Raw genomic sequence first — 19,217 nt, forward strand, 5'->3', positions numbered from 1 at the left:
GACCTTTGTCATATCTACAGTTACAACATTAAATTTAAGACATACAATGGCATAAAGTCAGTGAAATAATTGTGCAAGTAGCCAGAATAATGCAATGGCTTAATAGTCAGAAAATCACAGGAGGTTAAAGGAAGGGAGCTTAAGAAATTGTTTTCTGCAACTCAGATTGATCAGGAGACAGAAATTCAGGCAACTCCAAACACTGCCGGATTTTCTTTCAAAACATTGGTCTGCACAAACATATGCATAGAAATAGTCGTGATCACGTGAAGCATAAAAGCTTAATCATGAGTGGGTCTTACCTGCATCTCCTGCTCGATGCGCAGCCTCTCTTGACCAAGTTCCTCTTGATAAAACTGTGAGATAGAAAATAGATGACTGTCAAATTCAGCCTTAAAATATATGCAAGAAAGCAACATTCACAGCACAAAATAAAGAAACATTATTGGTTTGACCTCAAATTTGATGGCCTAAATTTCTTTGTTTGATAGAAAAATGAACTAAACACGAGTTTGCAAAAGCTTCCGAGTGGAAAGCTTCCCACGTGACTCTTGGAAAGGTTGAGATGTAAAGTGTTGAATAAAAACCAACTAAAAATGACCTCCACATCCTTGTCCTTCTGCAGCAGAGTTGCAGACAGCTCCTGGACTTGTCCCTCCAGCTCTCCCACTCTGTTATTTAGGCTCGTCTTCTCCTCGCGCAGTTCTGTGATGAGGACATCTTTGGAGCGAATCTCTTTGGTCAGCTCCTCTATTAACCTGAACACAAAGAGGGAGACGGTCAGTGTCACAAATAGATTTCACCACTAAAAATCCCATCTCTTAGAACCAGTTGAGGGATTTGATTTAGCAAGAGAGCATATCATTGCATCCATGGAGACACAAAAGCATCATTTGCATAGCAAAAATGTGAAAAAGCTAAGCAGCCATTGATAGAATTATAAACATTAAAACAAATGCAGAGGCATTAACACAGTTTTGCACCTGTCTTTGCTGGTGTTGGAAGGGGACATGACACTTGCAGGTCTGTCATCTGTAGGGATATCCTCCATTGCTATGTCTAAGGAGACAAGGGAACCATGGGAGTTTGACCCCGCCAGAGAGGCCATCCGTTCAGCCTCGCTGCGTGCCAACTGGGCCTCCTGCAGGACGCACAGCAGATAGGCGTTTAGCCATCTAAAGGTGATGCAGGTGTGAGCAGCGTTTGTTTATAAGACAACCAGACCGACCTCCTGCAGGAGCTGAATTTTTGTCTCAAGCACCTGCTGCATGTGGTCAATTTCCTGCTGTCTCTCCTGACAGCATCTCTGCAGCTCTGTCTCATTGTGATTGGTCAAGCTCTCTGTTGTTTTACTATAAAAGAAGATCAGAAAACATCAGGATCAGATTAAGCAGCAGTTTTATCAAATATTTATCAATGTAAAGATGTTTTTTTATATAAGCTATTATGCAAATGCATGATCATTTTTCCCCCTCCTGTTTTATACATCTTTTATACACAATTTGGCTTAAAAAATAACGAAAACATTAGTATTGACAGGAAAATATTCAGTTAAATAACTTTTTTTCCTGAATATTTTTACAGCCAGGCTGCTGGATGGTGTAGCATTTAATACTGTTTTATGGGTTTTCTCCAGGCGCTCCAGCTTCCTCTAAGAAAAAAGTCCTAGGTTAATTGATGTTTTTAAATTGTGCCTTAGGTGATGGAGTCATCTATCTTTCAGGCTGTATCCCCACCTTCACCCAGCAGTAGCTGGGTAGACTCCAGCCTCTCCACGATCCTGCACAGGAATAGGCAGACATGGAAAATGGATAGATGGATATTTTTAAAGGCCCCAGCTTTACAGTTACACCTTTTTTTAACTCCAGCTGCAGTTTATTTGTGAGCAAATCATGTCTGTCGGGTCAGATTAAGGAACTGATGGAGACACGAGGAGCAGCCAGGAGATAACGTCACCAGCAGCGTTCATGGGATATTCTTACCACCTTCTTGTTATAGCAGAGATGGAGCAAGAGCCTCACCACAGTGTGAGCTTTTAACACTCAATAGTGTGCAATCGATAATGATGAATAAAAGTACTGATAAGTCTATATTTTTGTTGCAGTAGTCATTTTACGACTTCAGACAGAATCTATAATGATTTAAATGTGATCTGCCAAGGCAGTGTTTTTCAGCCTTTTTGTTAGTCAAAGAAGCACATTTTTATTGGCAGAAATTACATGGCTTACAGAGTAATAGGTGCAAAAAAAAAAAAAATACATTTATGAAAATAAAGTCACAAAATTACAAAAAAAGGTATAATTTTAAAATAATAAATTGTACTATTGTGAGAAAAAAGGCAAAAATGTAAAGTTGAAACACAAGAAAACATTTTTTGTCTGCTTTAATGATGTACAAGTCCAACCAGGATCTCAATGCAATTTTTGTAATAGTTGTAATAATTCTATAATTTTTTTTCTCGTCGTAAAATGTAACAATAATACTTTTTTTTCCCGTTTGGTAAAAACAATTATTTTTATTTAGTTTTAGTTAAATGTGCCCTTATAGAAAAATATGTTAGGTTTGAATACCATTAAAAGCAAAATAAACCAATCAGAATTCAAGTTAGTGGGTGTATCGCGATACGTATTGATACGTATTGTCTTTCGATACCGTTGGGTACTTAACCTTAAGTCTGATTTTTTTATTTTGTTGTTATTTGTATTTACACCTTACTTTTCCACAGTGGTTTTAGTCCTAAATTGTATTTGTTTTTCAAAACCAGCTGTTTCAGTTGGAAAGATCTCCAAATAGTTGTAAATAATTCCTTTAAGTTTCATCACAAACCTTCATCATGGCACATTAGTGTCACACTGGATGAATTACACATACAAAAAGATCAAACTAAGATTTTTATCAGCACAACTTTTAATTTCCTTCACATATATCACGTAACAGGTCTCTCTGAGTTCCTTCATACTGTAAAAGACTTTGTCTTTAATTCTTATCCCAGAATTCCTGCTCCCAGAATGGCGCACGCCACCCTGTCGCCACGAGTCACGCTCCAGACGCTCTCTACACATGTTTTTAACTGCATCCACCACATGCAGCAGCTCAGATAACTGAGATATTTTCATCCAGTCTAAGTCATGTACAGCAAGAGTCTCTCAAACAAACATCCACTCTCAAAATACCTGCTCAGTCCAGCAACCTCAAGAAGTACAAAAATATATATTATTTACATGTATTTAAGTAAAGTTATTAAATTCATTTTGCAACTTTAATGGACAACTTTATTGATTAAAAGAGTTTGCCAACAATAAAAGTAAAAGTAGGAAACTGTGAAGTAAGGCACTAAAAAGTATTACTTGGACAACATTTTACTATGATTGAAGTAAAAATATATAAAGCGTAGTTTTGCCACCATCTACAAAGTACAAGCTCTGGATTTGTGTAACAACATGAACTCACAGGGCTTTGTCCAGATGTTCTTGTTTCTCCTGGAGCTCCTTCTTCAAGCTCTCTACTTCCACCTTCAGCTCGATGTTCTGCAACAAACAAACAAACAAACAAAGTGCAAGAGGTGTTCAGATGACTGAAGAAGATGATCTCATCTTGCAACAACAAATCAATAGAAATCGATTAAAAAGATTGTAAAACATCTGAAATTAGTTCAGCTGAAATGAAAGTAAACTCTCACATAAAATAAAATCTTTAAGTCAAAACAAATATTAGCATTGTTGTTTGGCCTAAATCAAGGCTCCTTGAGTTTATCAGGTGTATTTTGTTCAGCTAATCTCAGTTTTTTTTCTTTATGGCACAAAGGAAAAGTACAGGACATCTGAGTGTGCTGTCGTGGCTGATAAATTTAGAGCTGGACAATGAAGAGTCAACCCTGAGAGAACCACGTCTGCAGTTTGATGACATGCGGAGGTCTTTAAAGGGCATTTGAGGGCTTGTTACCACTCACACGGTGAAGAAGGGACGTGGTCTTAACAGAAATAGGAGACGATTGTTTGGATTGATTGCTGCTCCCACCGGAGTCACAGTGTTTCCATTGGAGTGTAATACTGAGAGAAAGTTCATTTACAAATATAACGATATTATCAAATAAATACTGAGAGAAAGTTCATTTACAAATATAATGATATTATCAAATAAATACTGAGAGAAAGTTCATTTACAAATATAAAAATACTATCAAATAAATACTGAGAGAAAGTTCATTTACAAATATAACAATATTATCGAGCTCCAAAAAAACTAAAGCAAGTTTTACTTTTCGCGACTGCTAACCGTCTGTCAGCAATGACATCAATCTAAATTATTACCATAACATTGTTTTTATTTATAAAGACATACATTTTCATATTCTACTATTAAATATGGTTTTTACTGTGAAAATCAAAAGGAAAAGATGAAAGGTAAAACATACAAAAATATAATTACAAAGATACATTTTCCATGGTTTTGGTTTATTTGATTTTCTTGCATTTGCTATGTAGTACTTTTAAAATCAACATTAATTATACTTAATATTATACTTGTATTTCTAACTCAAGTATAATTCAACAGTTTTCAATTTATGTTGTGTTCAGGGGAGGATTATTACGTATAAAGGAGCAAATATAAAAATATTATAAATAAAAATAAACTTACTTTTAAAATTTGTTATAAATAAACACATTAAAGAAAATTTACAAAAAAGTCTGTTATGATGCTGAAAGTGATGCAGAGAAAAAATAATAGCTTAATTAATTTCAAAACAAAGAAACTTAAAATTCACAGCTTTTTATTCATCTAACTCTCAGGTTTTATATTTGTCATGTGATGTTAGCTCAAACTTTATTATTTATTTAATTTCACAATGGGCTGAGAATAAAAATCTTTGGATTTGTTTTAACCTTTACCTACAAAATGCAATTTTTTGATACACAAAATCAATTTTTGGGTGAAAATTGTTGCATTTCCTGAGAAAACTATATAGTATTTGGTTGTTTGTTGTTGTTATAATAATTCATCATTCAATAGTACAAATGTCAATATTTTCTCATTTTAAATAATAGATTTTTCTCTTAACTAAAATAATTCATTTTTGAATAGAAATATGAATTAAATCAAATCATAAAGTAAGCTTCTCACCTGACTTTCAAATTAAAAGCTTTCTGACTCAATGAAAAGTCTCACAAGTATTTAAAATCTTTTCAAAAATCTTCCTTACAATTGTCAAATCTGAATGGTTTCACAAATTAATTTGCTTTGATCCTCCCAGGTTTCTTTTCTAGCTTTAAGGATGCATCTACCAAACACCTTTGCCTTATTTGTAGTGCAGATATCAACAATGACAGACATCTTTGCCTCCTGCAAACAGGCTCTATATTTAGGCCCTCATCACTGTGCACCTGCTGCTCTGACCCCTCCTTGACTTTAGGCTCTCAGCAACAGCTCCACGTTTACCCAAAAGGAGGGAGATGCCGAAGCACGCACACATCGACTCAGAAACACCTGAGCTATCCAACCAGATTAACAGAGAATGACATTGAAGATAAAACCAATATTAGAAAGATTAAAAAACTGGGATTTGTGGTGGTTTCAACTAAACTTTTAACACTTGAAAAAACACAACCTAATAAAACTCGAGTTAAAGCGTTTGATAAATACAGTACTGACCCCCCAGAGCTGAATGTAAACAGAGCGATTAATGACTAGACAAAAAAAGGTGGAAATCAACGCACACATGCACAATTACTGAAGGGATGTGCTGCACAGACACTCAACTGAACATGTGATACATAAATCAGCACTGAAGTCGGCTATAAATAGAGTTTCTTCAGCTCCAGAGATCACTATGTACCCTCACGCACACACATCTGATAGAAGATCTAATTAAATATTTAAAAGGGTGGATGGACAAACACAGAGGCAGCAGCGGCCAGCTAAAAGAAGTGGAATAAACATACGGTAAAATGGCTTTTATGAGTGATTTGACTGATTACTCGAAGGGATATAAGACCCAAAGACTGAGCTCCCCGCGTGTCAACATGGACTCGGTTTACCCAATCACGGCTGGCATGCAGTAATACTGGAAGACGGCTGGGGTCTCATTCAGCTGGATCATGCAGTCATTTCGTTTTCTCCTGTCAGAGAGCCGATGGTGATCGGGGGGGATTTAGAATAAAAGGAAGGAGAAAGACCCGAGTTTGACTGACAGTTTGAGCAAACAAACAACAGCTGAGCAGGGTCACCCTGTTTTAGAAGGAACACTTTACACATGCGCAGATTGAGACAAATGCTTACAGAAATGCTCTGCAGCCTCTTCCTTCCTGCTGCTGCACAACTGCTTCAACCTATTATGTCAAATCTGATAGTATAGATCAGAAAAGCAGATAATGTCACTCTATTTCAATCAAACCGTGAATCATGTTTGACGTTATTTAGGGAAGAGAAGCAGCAGTGCAAAAAAACGTTTTTTTCCTGCAGTTTTCTTTTTTAATCGATATTTTTATTTTTTTTATTTCAAAAATACATAAATATTTATGATCTATAATGCATAATTTGAAGTACAAATCTATGCTTTGTTGCTATGTTAACATAGAGCATTTATTTAAGTTTTAATTTTTACAATTTTGTATTCTGCTTGGTTGCTAAAAGTATTTACACTACGGGTGTTTATTGGTGAGAGTCTGGCAATACAATACGTATCGCGATACGATCCGATGTGTATCGCGATATATGCCAAGACTGCACCAGAACAATTATTCACAATTTTTTAAAAGAGTATCACTTAGAAAATAGACCTTTCATGTTAATAAAATGGTAAAAAATATTTTATTTAATGATTGCAATGCTAAGAACTGCAACTGTATCTCTCAACTGTATTTTTACAACTAAATATTTTTAAATAAAAGGGAAAAAAAATGGATGAATGATGCTAAATCAATGAGGTTCTAAAAGAATGATTGAGAAAATAAAACATTTCCAACAAAGCTAAATGTTGGAAATGTTGTTTTGGTCGTCATAGAGGCTCAGTTTGCTTTGCTGCCAAGTAGAGGTCGAGGGTTTAGGTGGAAGACAAAAGTGAGACGCCGAACTACGTTTGCTCCTAAATAATGTTTTCCAACCAACCAGTTATTAAAGCTCCTTACTGGCTATAACACACCTGATCCAGGTAATCAGCAGCAGATTATGCAGGGTTTCTGTAAAGGCAGCAGGAGACCAGCCCTCGAGGCCTGGAGTTTGACACCTCTGTTTAAATCGTTACAAGTATCGCTGTATGACATATCGTGATCTGTCGCCAAATCGATTTCTCTCTACACCCCTAATTCACATCTGCAATGTAAGGTTTTCATGCATGACTTAAAGTTTGACAAATGCTGGATTAAACAAACATTTGTCTTTACTAGTTCTTTTTGTCTTGATAAAACAAAAATTTGGCAAGTGAGGAAAGTGATGACAAAGTGAGTGCTAAGTTAGCATAAAAATTCCAAAGTATGACACAAAACACAATTAAACTCTGTATATCGGGGTCCTAATTTGAAATATTTTAACAAAATAAAAACTGGATTTCCAGTGGATTTCCTACTCACCGTACGGTAGACATCCTCACTGCTCTCCTCGTACTTCTGCTGAATCCTCTCCTCCAGGAAGTAGATGCGGAGCTTGAGGCTGAAGTTCTCCTTCTTCAGGTCATTCAGGTGCTGTGATAAAGTGCGGTAACTGTTAGACATGACCGTCAAAGAGCACCGAATCAGCTAAACATGTTTGTCGTAGATCAGAAATAAAAAGTAGTCTTGGACGGCTCCATGTCGCCCCGTTTACTGGACCATCAGGGCTGCTGGTTGGGTCAGAGCCCTGTCACCAACCATCATGCTACCTTCTTCTCCTTAAATGCATGTTCTCAAAAATCCTTCAGTACAACGTTAACTATCAAAGTTAAAAGCCACAGAGTTTTGGAAGGTTTGCAGTGCAGAGAGCGACTCCGCAGCTCAGCGGTCAGACGTGCAGTCGTGACCGCTCCATGCTCTGTTGTGGTGTGTGCGACAGTGAGACAGAAGCTTATTTTACTGGGGGAGTCATCCCTGGAATCCCAGACTACCAGGAGAGATGGGTGAAAGGGGAGAAGAGGGGAGGAGTGGGAGGGAGAAGGGAGACTGCTTACAGTACATTCGCAAGCAAAAAACTCCAAATCTTTTTATGAAAGAAGTCGTCATGGGGACATTCTCTCAGGAGTTAGTAATTTTTTCAAGATGTTTTATCAAGAGGAAAAAGTCAGTTTGGCTTTAATTTTTTTTAAAATTCTAATAAGGATATTAACTGCATCTGTGCACCACCCAGACAGCAGACAGATGTGGGCTACATCTGGATGAATTGCAGCAGAGGTGGCAGACAAAGCAGAGGTAAACCTAAAGTGGCCCTTTAAAAGTAAAAGTGTGGGCTGTAATCACAATTTAAATGTCAACCACTTTTGTCAAACATGCAGCAGTAAAATTAAACAATTAAAAATAAACAGTTTCTGCAAAGTGGCAGGACTTCATCATATATTTACATCTGAGTTGTAAGCAGGACTTTTGTCATTGAGTAATTGTATTTGGGGAAAAAAATGATGCTCTTGATTGTGTTATAAGCCACCTAGTGGTTACTTGGGGAATTGATTTTTAAACCTGGAGAATCAACTAGGCAAAATTTGGTTGCTATTTTATTTTTCTATTTTTCAGTAATTATTTGGTTGCTGTTAGTTGTTTCTACCCAAAATGAACAAAAAAATGTTTTGCATATATTTTAAGCCCTGAAAAAAAAGTTCTTCAGGGTTAAACCTGCCTAAAACTAGAAGTTATGAGTTTGACTCTTAAATAGTGTGAGCTTTAGGTCATGGTACCCATGAAGAGAGAACTCATTTGCTCCAGATGAGTAAATTGATTGATGGTTTTTAGTAATATGGTTTATGGTGTGTGTAAAGTTAAAACCTGGTGAATTTAGGACGCTTCTCTTCTTATCTTTTAGACACTTAATTTGCTCATTTTCTATTTATTGGAGTTGGAATTACAATCTAAAAATAACCACAGACTGATTATTTATTTCATTTACATATATATATATATATATATATTGTGTAATGTGAATTCTGTTCCACTACCCAGTGGTATCTAATAATACCTGACATAGTAGACATAATATTTTTGATGTTGTTTCTGACATTAAAACACACAAACATGTCATCATGTCACATTAGATTTATAGATTTTATAAACAAGTTAAGAAAACATAATTAGCTGTGAAGATCGTCACTTATTATTGTTTACATATTAGGATTGTTTACTTCTAGTGTCTCTAATTGTACAAAAAAATGATCAAAAACTCCGAACGAAAAGTGGAGATTTGATGTTCTACATTTTTGTGTTGTATCGATTTTCAGGTCAAGGAGACTCCAAGCTCCAAAGGAAAAGTTCCTTGTATTTCAGATATTACTATCATTTCACAGATGAAATAAAGTGTCCACTGTGGCTGTGAGTTAGAGTGTGACCGTCAGGTGAGAGGAAACACGACTGAAGAAACAGGAGACTTGAGAGCTGTGAACCACAGTGCTAATGACTGAGACGCGAATCCTTAAGCCTAAGAGACAGGAGTAAAGTGAAGGGAAGAATAATATTTGGAGAAAAAGAGGAGTTTTCTGGCAACATAAGAAGCAGAGCTTTAAAACTAAACAGCTTTTCAGGAAAAATTTGTGAATATAAAGTAGTATTTGTTAGATCCTGATGCATTTGGGGAGCGTTTGGATGGCAGAGTCACGTTGCATTAAATAATTTAATGCTAGGATAAGCTAGGCGCCAAGATTGCTGTCCTCCAAAAACATTCAGAAGATGACATCATATTTACATACACACAAAGGCCTACACTCACTATACTACTACACAACACAAATAGACACATATGTGTTGGACTGTAGTTAAGATCTGTAGAGCCCTGAAGCAAGGAGCCTCCTACTGTACAACAAGAGGAACATGTAGGAAAAATAGACCAGAACTGAGTCTACAAAAAATGAAATACCACAAGTAGAAAAGTGTTTTTTTTAATGAATAAAACTGAGAATGTATGGGAATGTTGGTAGAAAATAAAAAAAATAATTATCATTTTCCACATTAATAGGTTGCTATAACTGCAGGAGGGCATCATCACACTCTGCCATTTTATATAATTATTTAAACAACACAAGAAAATAAACAGCACTGTTCTTTGAAAAATAGAACGTGTATTTGAATGTCTAAAATAACATCTAATAACATGTGGAATTTAGTCGCATTAATCTCTAGACAAATATTGAAAAATCTGTTTTTCCATCCAAGAAGCAGTCCAAGCTGATAACCCATTCATTAACAGAATAAATTGGACTATACTAGAATAGGAAAATGACTTAATAGGACACTTAATTAAAAAAAAAACAGGAGTAAAAGAAGATTACATTTAACAATGTCATATTTGACAAATATATTTCTGTAACCAAAGATGCACAATACTAGACTTACTTTTGCTGATCTGTGAAAGTGTATTCAAGCACCTGTTGACCAAGAACTAATGTTCAAAATGTAGACTTCTGTATTTTTTTTTTAATTAGAAAATTAAATAATGTCAAAAAACCCAAGAAACCCTAAATTTCCACCTCAACTTCTATCAAAAATAACCACTGTTGGGGGTAATGAAGCAACAAAGTACTGTAATTTAATTACTTTTTTGAGTAAAGGAGTAACAAAACAAATTATTGTTCAAATTGTAGTAATTAAAATACAATTACTAGATTATAGAAACCCCAATTACTTCCTTACTCACATTGTGGTGCAGTTAGACCATATGGAACTAATAAAACAAATTAACTAGTGTAGCTGGCTCTGAGATTGTCTCTTAGTTTAATGAAACAAAATGGATACTAATTAAAAGCAAAAAATATAGTTATTAATGCTTGTGCCAACATGTGCACACTAATGCAGAATTGGAGATTGGTCAAAGTACAAAGAAGAGAGTAGAAATATGGACATGGATGAATTTGTAACAGGATTCTCCAACTGGAGATATTCAAATTATTTACAATTTGTGGAAAACGCAAAAGCAAAAACATTTCAGATGAGTGAAAGTTATATCCTGGAGATGATCTGCTTTCCACTGTCCTAGTGTTAATGAGCAACCTGCTATGCAGCTACTATACAATCTACATTTTCTCATGTTTATGTGGCTAAAATAATGAGGTGGTGCTAAAAAAAAACCCGATTGACCTTGTGTAGCCTCTGTTTTTTTAAGTGGATTTTAAAATGATTTTACTAAATTTTACAATTTTGTTTGTGTGAGTGTATTCCCTTGAGAATCTGTAAAGAGTAGAAAAAAGTAAATAGAGGAATGAGTAAAGTAATTTAATTACAATTTCATCCAAAAACTAAAGTAATCGATTACTATTTAACGGTTCATCTCAACAAAAAGGGAACCAAGCTGTTGAGTGAAATCAATTAATTTAATTGAATGCATAAAATCTAGTTAAATATTTTAATAAGGAACAGATTTTTACTCAGTAACTTTATACCAAAAGTCTATGTAAACATGCAAATATGGACGTTTTAGGTTTCTGCGTTCAAAACTCTCACATTCATGGATCACCATGCAAGATTCTACAACCACTTTGGGGCTTTACATCGAAAACGTGCAATGGAAGTTAAACCAGGATGAACTTTGACCAATCAGGGACTCGGATTTGGTTGTGACCTTTGGAGGGCGTCCTTTTTAATTCGCAGAACCAACTGTTTGGAAAACTGATCATAATTCTGTGACACCAAAACTTTCATATATCGGAATAAGACTGGAGCGAGATTCAAAAGATTTGCACCACTTTGACATTTATACACCAAGAGTCTTCCAACAATAGATGGTGGACATGCGCTAGTGACCAGCAGCAGAAGAAGAAGCAGCCCCTCCCTGCTTGTCCAGTGTGAACACCATATGTGTTCTTGAATAAGTGTCACATACCCGGTGTGAGTTTGAATGTAGCTTTACACTCTCCTCTATTTTACACCAAATACCCTCATGTCATCCTTCACTCTTTAAACTTCCTCTAGACCTCTTTCCTGAAGCTCCAACCTCAGCATTCTTTCACCATCATAATCATCGTCCCTCCTCTCTATGTGTCACAATTACCTCAGTGCATTTATCTTCAAAACATCTATCATGAGCTGCTCCTTCTGTCCATCCTCAACACTCCCAAAGAGAACCTCAGCATCTTCAGCTCTGGTTCCTGTCTCTTCCTCAAATTCGCTGTCTGTAAACTATAGTCTTTTACTCCATCCATCCATCCGACCATTGTTCACCTTCTAAACCCGTTTATTCTTGTTCAGGGTCATGAGTCGATAAGAATCCTGTGAGCAAATTTAAAATAAAAGAATAAATATTCCAAAACCCCAAATTATTTCTTTTTTTTTAAATGCAGGAACTCCCCTTCTAAAAGCACTTGTTCAATAATGGAAAACCTGAAGTGGGCCATGGAATACCCAGAGGCGGCTAAAAATAGCAGGAGGGCTCGGTGGTGTTTTCCATTTTACATTCTGAGCTGGAGATGATCTCTGTATGGAATTATTTTCAGATAGTTTCACTTTTAGTTATAGATAATAACTAGAGTCATCCGATGTCTGCATTTCCAGCTTGGAATGATACAAATCCACAGAAAAATTCAAAAATACACACTACCTATTAAGAATCAATCAGGCATCACCATGAAATTCATTTTAAAGCAGATGTGTCTTACCTGTTCAAACTCCTTGAGTGTGTGAGGCTGAAGAAGAGGAGAGTTGTCTGTTTCATCGCTGCACAAGTCTAAGCAAGAGACAAATGTGTCAACAACACTAAAAACAAACAGCAAGTCTGCACCTAATGTCTGACACAAGCAAAAGCTACCTGTCATGTGACCTGTGTTCTTGGAAGGAGAATCCTCTTCCACGAGACTGAGACAAAAAAAATACAAAGTTAGAGCAAAACCTGTGCACCAGGTAAATAAAATTCATTTATTTATTTAATTATTTTCATTTTCATAAAACATGTTTTTTAACCTCTTTTACAAGAAAGCAAAAGAGTGTTAATTGATTGTGTTTTATAGAAAGTCTTTTTAAATAATTGTCTTGAAGATGATTTTGTTTCTTTCATCGATTGTTTTAGATTTTTTCACATCTTGACTCCTTGAGTTAAAACACATCTTCCTTTTTTTCATTTAATTCTACATTTTGACAATGAGAAAATCTCCCATCCTTTCAAACTATAAGTACTTTGTCTTTTAAAAATAAAAATCTTTATTGTACATTGTGTGGCAGACAATTCAGATGTTCTTTGCGTATTAATCTTAAAATACTTTGATCAATACGTCTTTAAATTTTAATATTTTTAATTTACAGAGTAATGAATTGATTGGAAATCTGTATTTACAGCCAAAGAACATTTACATTGCCCTTTTTATAAAATAAAAAAGTGGTTTGTTTTTCTTAGATTTTCCCTAAATTTCAATATAGTAATTTGAATTTTAAACAAACATGTTATTAAATAATCTGTTTTGTGCTAAACATATTATTTATTTCTGCTGTTCAGTGATTTACTATTGTTTCTTTATTTTCAGCTCTTCCACTAACACACTTAAAATGAAAGCCCTTTAGGTTGAAACTATGCTTAAAAAGCTCAAATCCACTTATAATTTAAATCCAATCCTTTCTAGAAAACCGCATGATCTCATTTGCACTTCTGCAGGGGAAGGGGGTGTCACTGGGGTCAGCAGCAGGGGAGATGTGAGGCAGTGGGAGGAGCCTCTGAGGGTCAGAGTTCAGCTGCATATCTGCTGGTAAGCAACCAGACTTGCAAGAACAGCATTCCTCCCATCACTTCGTTGTGAGCACAGCAAAAGGATGTGGGGGTTAGAGGACCGAATTGCACCAGAGATTTTTGAGGTACAAACAGCATCACCGGTTGTGTCTCATAGTCTCCCCATTCCTACTTCCTGGCTGAATTCCAATTGCTCCAAGCTCATAAAATGTTGACAGTTGCTGCATGCCGGAGGTTTTTAGGGCGACCAGGTGGACAAATACCAGTTGGCATGCAGCATTGCTGTGGTGGGCAGGGCTGGACATTTGACAACAGTTTCCTTCATATGTGAGGTGGACCATTTGGTCACAATGAGCGAGGGGGGGCTTTATGATGCAGTAACCCGCATATAGCCCCATGCATTCCTGCAGGGGACTTTAATACGATTGTAGAACATTTTTGATGAGTGATGGTCAAAATCAATTTTAATTTCATTCTGGCTGTTAAGCAATTGAGTCAAAGTGATGCTTCCACAAACTAAACTGGGTCATTTGGTCTTCTCATTATTTGGCATCAACTATATGCTAAATTAGTCGCATTAAATATGATTTAAGGAAGGTTTATTGTAAAAATCTTACCTAAATGAGGGTTACATTGTCAATTTTTCAATAAAAGTCATCAGCTTCCTCCTATCCTGATCCACAATGATGGCCTACTGTGATGTAGGCTAATCATGAAGCGGTGAAACGACGTTCTTTGGTTCATCTAAACCCATTTCCTCTTCATTTCTGTCTGAAAAATTGATGACGGCCATAAATAAAGAGCCTTGTGCTGCAGTGTAACCCCCGCGCGCGCTGCCTCACCTCTCTGGCTCTCCCCAGATTTGCTCCGGAGGCGGTGAGCTCCGATCCATAAAGGCTGTTCCGTCAGTGAGCGGGCATCCGCGCCGCAGAGCCGCCACCTTCCAGAATCACCAGTCCATCTCCAACCAAAACCCGCGCATCCACAGATGTCCTCTACAGCAGCAGCACCAGCAGCAGCAGCAGCAGCAGCAGCAGAAGCGGTCACTACCGGCGCTGCGCAGCGCACCGCGCAGGTTAGGAGGGAGAGGGGGGTGAGAGGATGCAAGAGAGGAGGGTACCGAACCCCCTACTGTAGAACCAGGGACGAGGAGCATACCAAAGACAAAAATAGGTCATCATGTAATCTGATGACTCTAACTGGACTGGGAAAGTAAATAAACTAATTTAATATAAATATGAAATAAAAACATTATTTAATTTTGAAAGCAAAAAATCTTTTTCGTCTTTAAATAATTATACATATTTTTTAAATAGTTTTATTGCATTGGGCAATCCTTGTTATTTTAAGTCAGCAAGATACTACTAAGCTTCAAAGTTAACGAGGATTTTTCTTGGTTAAGAACCACAGTAAATAAGAAAAAGAGAAATTTCTCGCATTCTTTACCTCCATTGAAAATGGTATTTCCCCATTATTTCCACCCTTTTTGCGCCCTCTGCTGGACTACAAGTGCCACTACAATCTTTAAAAATCAGTTTAAAAAGTATGTTGTTTTTTATTATGAAAAATAGTTTAAAAAAAAAACATTCAGTTTAGATCAGACTAAAAAGAATTTCATAAAACCTAACATTTAAGTGAATCCCAAACACGGAGGATAATTAACACAGATCAATAACAGCTGTTAATGATTGGCAACCTAAACCAGGTGTGCCTGACAGGGAACACTTAAAACAGAACATGACAAGAACATAAGTATCACCCAAAAAAGTACAAAAATAATAAAACAAAATAAAAATTAAGTACATAATTGTCACAGATGTAAGATTCGACTCTGCAGAAATAAACTGAAACACTTCTGAAGGCAGCAAACTTATAAATTAATGATGCATATTTGCAAAAATAAACAAAAAGATAAACAGTATTTCTTAATTTCGAGCAGATTATTTGGAACAGTTTCTCAGAGAGCTACATAATTAAAATTATTTCAGAATTTGATCAGATTTGATTTCATTTTATAATCGTAAAAATGTCAAAAATAAATGTAAAACACTTGTAAAACACTTATCTATAACACTTGATTAAAGTAACATCACCAATAAACTAAATTATTACCATTGAATCAAGCTTTCTTACAATGTCACATACAAACATTCTTTAGGGCTACATTTTCAAAAATTCAGACATGACAAAGAAAAACAGTGAATAAATCAATTGGAGAAATATTTTTGGAACAAATTACTCAAAGTACAATTATGAAAAATGCAAAAACTAAATATTTCAATACAGATTGCAAAAATATTTTCCAATATTTGTGGAATAGGAAAAATGTATAAAATATTTGATTTTTATTTTATTTAATTGATTGATTTCAAACATTGAAAATAATGAAATGCCGCAATCAAAAAAATGCAGATATTTTAAACCTATTTCCAAACTCTAATAATACATTTCTAAGACTATAAAGGGGAATGAATGAAGATATCATAAAATGATGCTATCTTCTTGACAGTGTAAGCACTCATGATCATAAATAGATGGTTTTGCTGTTATGCATACAGTTTGTGCACGTGTCACACTGGATTCATTTGACATACTGACCATCAAAGTCAAGAAGTTGGAGGAGATTAATTTATATAATCCCACCGCCATTGGGTTATTTATTTGTGTATTTTTTCATAGTTGACATAGAAAGAAAATATGGTAATTACTTAGGTGTTTGATTCTCATTTCAGAAAAACCTCACCCTTTACAGATCAACTCCAATGAAAATAGTGTTTTTTTTGGCGCTTTTAACATGTTCTTGTAGCATTTTTCTCATGATGGAAGACGTATTTAGAGAAAATTAAGATTAAAACTGCTTTTCTGAGTATTTCTTTATTCAAATCGTGATGGATCAGTAGCAGATATAAACTCGCAGTTTGAAAAAGCTCATATTGTGACGCAGCACCTGAAATGGGTGGGCCACAATCTCCCTGCTCAGCTCCGTTCCATTGCTTCCACTTGTAGACAAATAGATCCATGTACATCTTTGTTTTCCTTGTCTGAGCTGGAATCTGGTTCAAAACTGTACAGCTTGACAGCTCAGATACTGCTCACCGTTTTTGTTGCACTGCTAATGTAAGATTGGTGTGAAGAAGAGTGTAGACAAAGAGATGATGGGATATCAGCTAAGGCTTACTTCCACGCCAACAGTTCTGCCATAGACTATAACTAAACTAATCTAAAAATTGCCTAAAAAAACGACACAGGCTTTTTAAATTTGTTCTAAAAACTGCATATTAATAATTAAAATACTCCTAGGTACGTTTATACAATAGATTCAAATATAGTTGGAGTGGGACTTTAATTGATTTTAACTATCTTATTTAAACTGTCTGAAGGAAACAGTACTATAATGGTGCTAAATAAAGTTTACTATAAAGTTACTTCACAGTAAATCTGCTTTATTTTAAACAAACATGCTGGAAACCAAAACAGACACTAGATGTCCTCATAGCTCCACTTCACCACTATAACACATCAGAGTCTCTGGTTAAAATGCTGCAACATGACCTCAGTTGTGTTTTCACCGCAGCACACGGGGTTTTTTCCCCCCTTCTGCTCTGCCTTTAAGTCCTCTTCCCAAAAACCACTCTGGGTCCAGTCCTTGTGCCTTGAGGTTCTGTGGAGATGATCCAGATGGCCGGAGCTTTCATGAAGTCCCTGTCAACTATCTTGTTCTCCTCTGCTCGAGCCATCGCCTCCAGTTCAGGGGAGGTTTCTGGAGCCCAATCAGCCATGAACTTATCCTTAGCTTGGCAGTAGTTCACCACCACCTCCTCAGGCTGCTCCCCAAACAGCCAATCTGGAAAAGTCACAGGACACAGTAAGGACCAAGGAAAGCTCAATTACTAACGTTTAGTATTGACACAAAACGAAGAACAGATCATCAACAAACCTGCAAAGTCATGGATGAGGTCTTTCATGAGGTGTCCGATGATGGCATAGAGAACAGAAAACACGACAAAGACAGCTATGAGCAGGTAGAGAGCGTACGTCGGTAAGTGGACAGCGTCCCGAGAAGGAGGGATGTAAGACTCGTAGAGGATCGTCCCGTCTTCGTCTTTGAGGCGAATGTTCAGCCTCTCTCCAGGTACATCCATGGCGGACTGGACGAGTGTGCGACTGCCAGTCTTAACGTCTAAGTGCTGCGCTAAGAAGGATTTAGGAGGACGCCATTTGAAAAAAAAAATGGCAAAACCAAATTGTTGTTGTTAAATTAATTCAATCTGTTAACAATGAGGTGTTGCAGCTGAAACACATGCAGGCTGCAGATTAAGGTTTGGATAAACGTGTGACGTAAATCATCTGAAGATGTTTTTCATTTGAGGTGCTGCTCACATGGAAACTAGATAAGCTGCTCAAGGTCAGAGAAGTGGACTGTCTGTCTCCCCGTCCATCATCCTTGTTCTCTATGTAACACAGATGAAGAACATAATCCTCCTAAACCAGGTCGTCACCCCCTGACACCAGCAGGTATTAGACGAAGGTGATGGAGATTATTCAGAGACGACACAACAACACCTTTGTGTTGAGCACCTCTTGAGTGTTCTCCACATCACAAGCATTTCATGACATTGACCTTGTGTAGATGACAAATAAACAAACTCAAGCTTGTGTTATGAACTTATTTACTGGAAAGAAGAACAGAGATCTTCAACAAACAGGTTGCAGCAACAACAGATGTGTGTGGGTGTAGACAACTGTTTACAAGTTTAGACAATCACTAGTTTAGCCGTAGAGTGAAACAGAGCAATACAATCAGTCATGTTTACATTCAAGTACTAACATACAAAGAAACAATCGTTTTCTGTAAAATGCTATTAAACTACGATGTATTGCTTTTTACATTGACATAAACGCTCTAGCTGATGCATTTCCGCGGCGAGACTGAAAAACCGATTAAAGGGAAGTGACAAAGGGGGCGTGTGGGGGGGCAAAAGTCACACTGTGAGTGGACATGCGTTTTTCTCTGGAGTACGACGAAACAATGACACTCCTCAGTGGAGGAGGGAAGGATGGATTTCCCTGGTGGAAACCCGGCAGTAGCATTTCTTTTTCTCTGGCCATGCTCAGCTTGTCTCCTGTCTCCATCAGTTTACTGGAGACACTGAGGCGTCGCTCCTCCTCCTCTTCTCCTCTTCCTCCTCCCTCTTCCGCATCCTCCTCCGCTGGTTTGGGGCCAAAGATCCAATCTGTGAGGACCAACATTATATGTCAAATTTATGATTGAGATTTTGGTTTTTAAAATAATTTTACATTTAAAGGAGAGCACATGTTGTGACTAAGATCAAAAAAATTGTTGATTTGGAAGTGGATTCATGAACTAAAGGAAAAAAATAGTTTTAGCAACAACAATGTGCTCA

The 19,217-nt window shown here is 36.6% G+C and overlaps 1 protein-coding gene across 3 annotated transcripts in view; it reads right to left on the reverse strand.

Annotated features, from left to right (window-relative positions):
* Window positions 1–15,677, reverse strand: part of wu:fj49a02 (myomegalin) — a 40,070-nt gene extending 24,393 nt beyond the window's left edge. The window contains exons 1-10 of one of the 3 annotated variants that reach the window (XM_036216190.1): window positions 15,259–15,677; window positions 14,655–14,943; window positions 12,904–12,950; window positions 12,755–12,822; window positions 7,566–7,676; window positions 3,451–3,527; window positions 1,229–1,352; window positions 984–1,141; window positions 602–758; window positions 303–356 (exon numbers count right to left, since the gene is read on the reverse strand). In XM_036216190.1, coding sequence (XP_036072083.1) covers window positions 303–356; window positions 602–758; window positions 984–1,141; window positions 1,229–1,352; window positions 3,451–3,527; window positions 7,566–7,676; window positions 12,755–12,822; window positions 12,904–12,950; window positions 14,655–14,704 — 846 coding nt within the window. In that variant the 5' untranslated portion in view covers window positions 14,705–14,943; window positions 15,259–15,677. Of the gene's footprint in view, window positions 1–302; window positions 357–601; window positions 759–983; window positions 1,142–1,228; window positions 1,353–3,450; window positions 3,528–7,565; window positions 7,677–12,754; window positions 12,823–12,903; window positions 12,951–14,429; window positions 14,586–14,654; window positions 15,041–15,258 lie in introns of those variants that run through there. The other 2 variants (XM_024273230.2, XM_036216191.1) reach the window with 2 other exon arrangements.
* Between the last annotated feature and the right edge of the window lie 3,540 nt (window positions 15,678–19,217).

Source organism: Oryzias melastigma, linkage group LG17, assembly GCF_002922805.2.
Source record: "Oryzias melastigma strain HK-1 linkage group LG17, ASM292280v2, whole genome shotgun sequence".
Classification (NCBI taxonomy): Eukaryota; Metazoa; Chordata; class Actinopteri; order Beloniformes; family Adrianichthyidae; genus Oryzias; species Oryzias melastigma.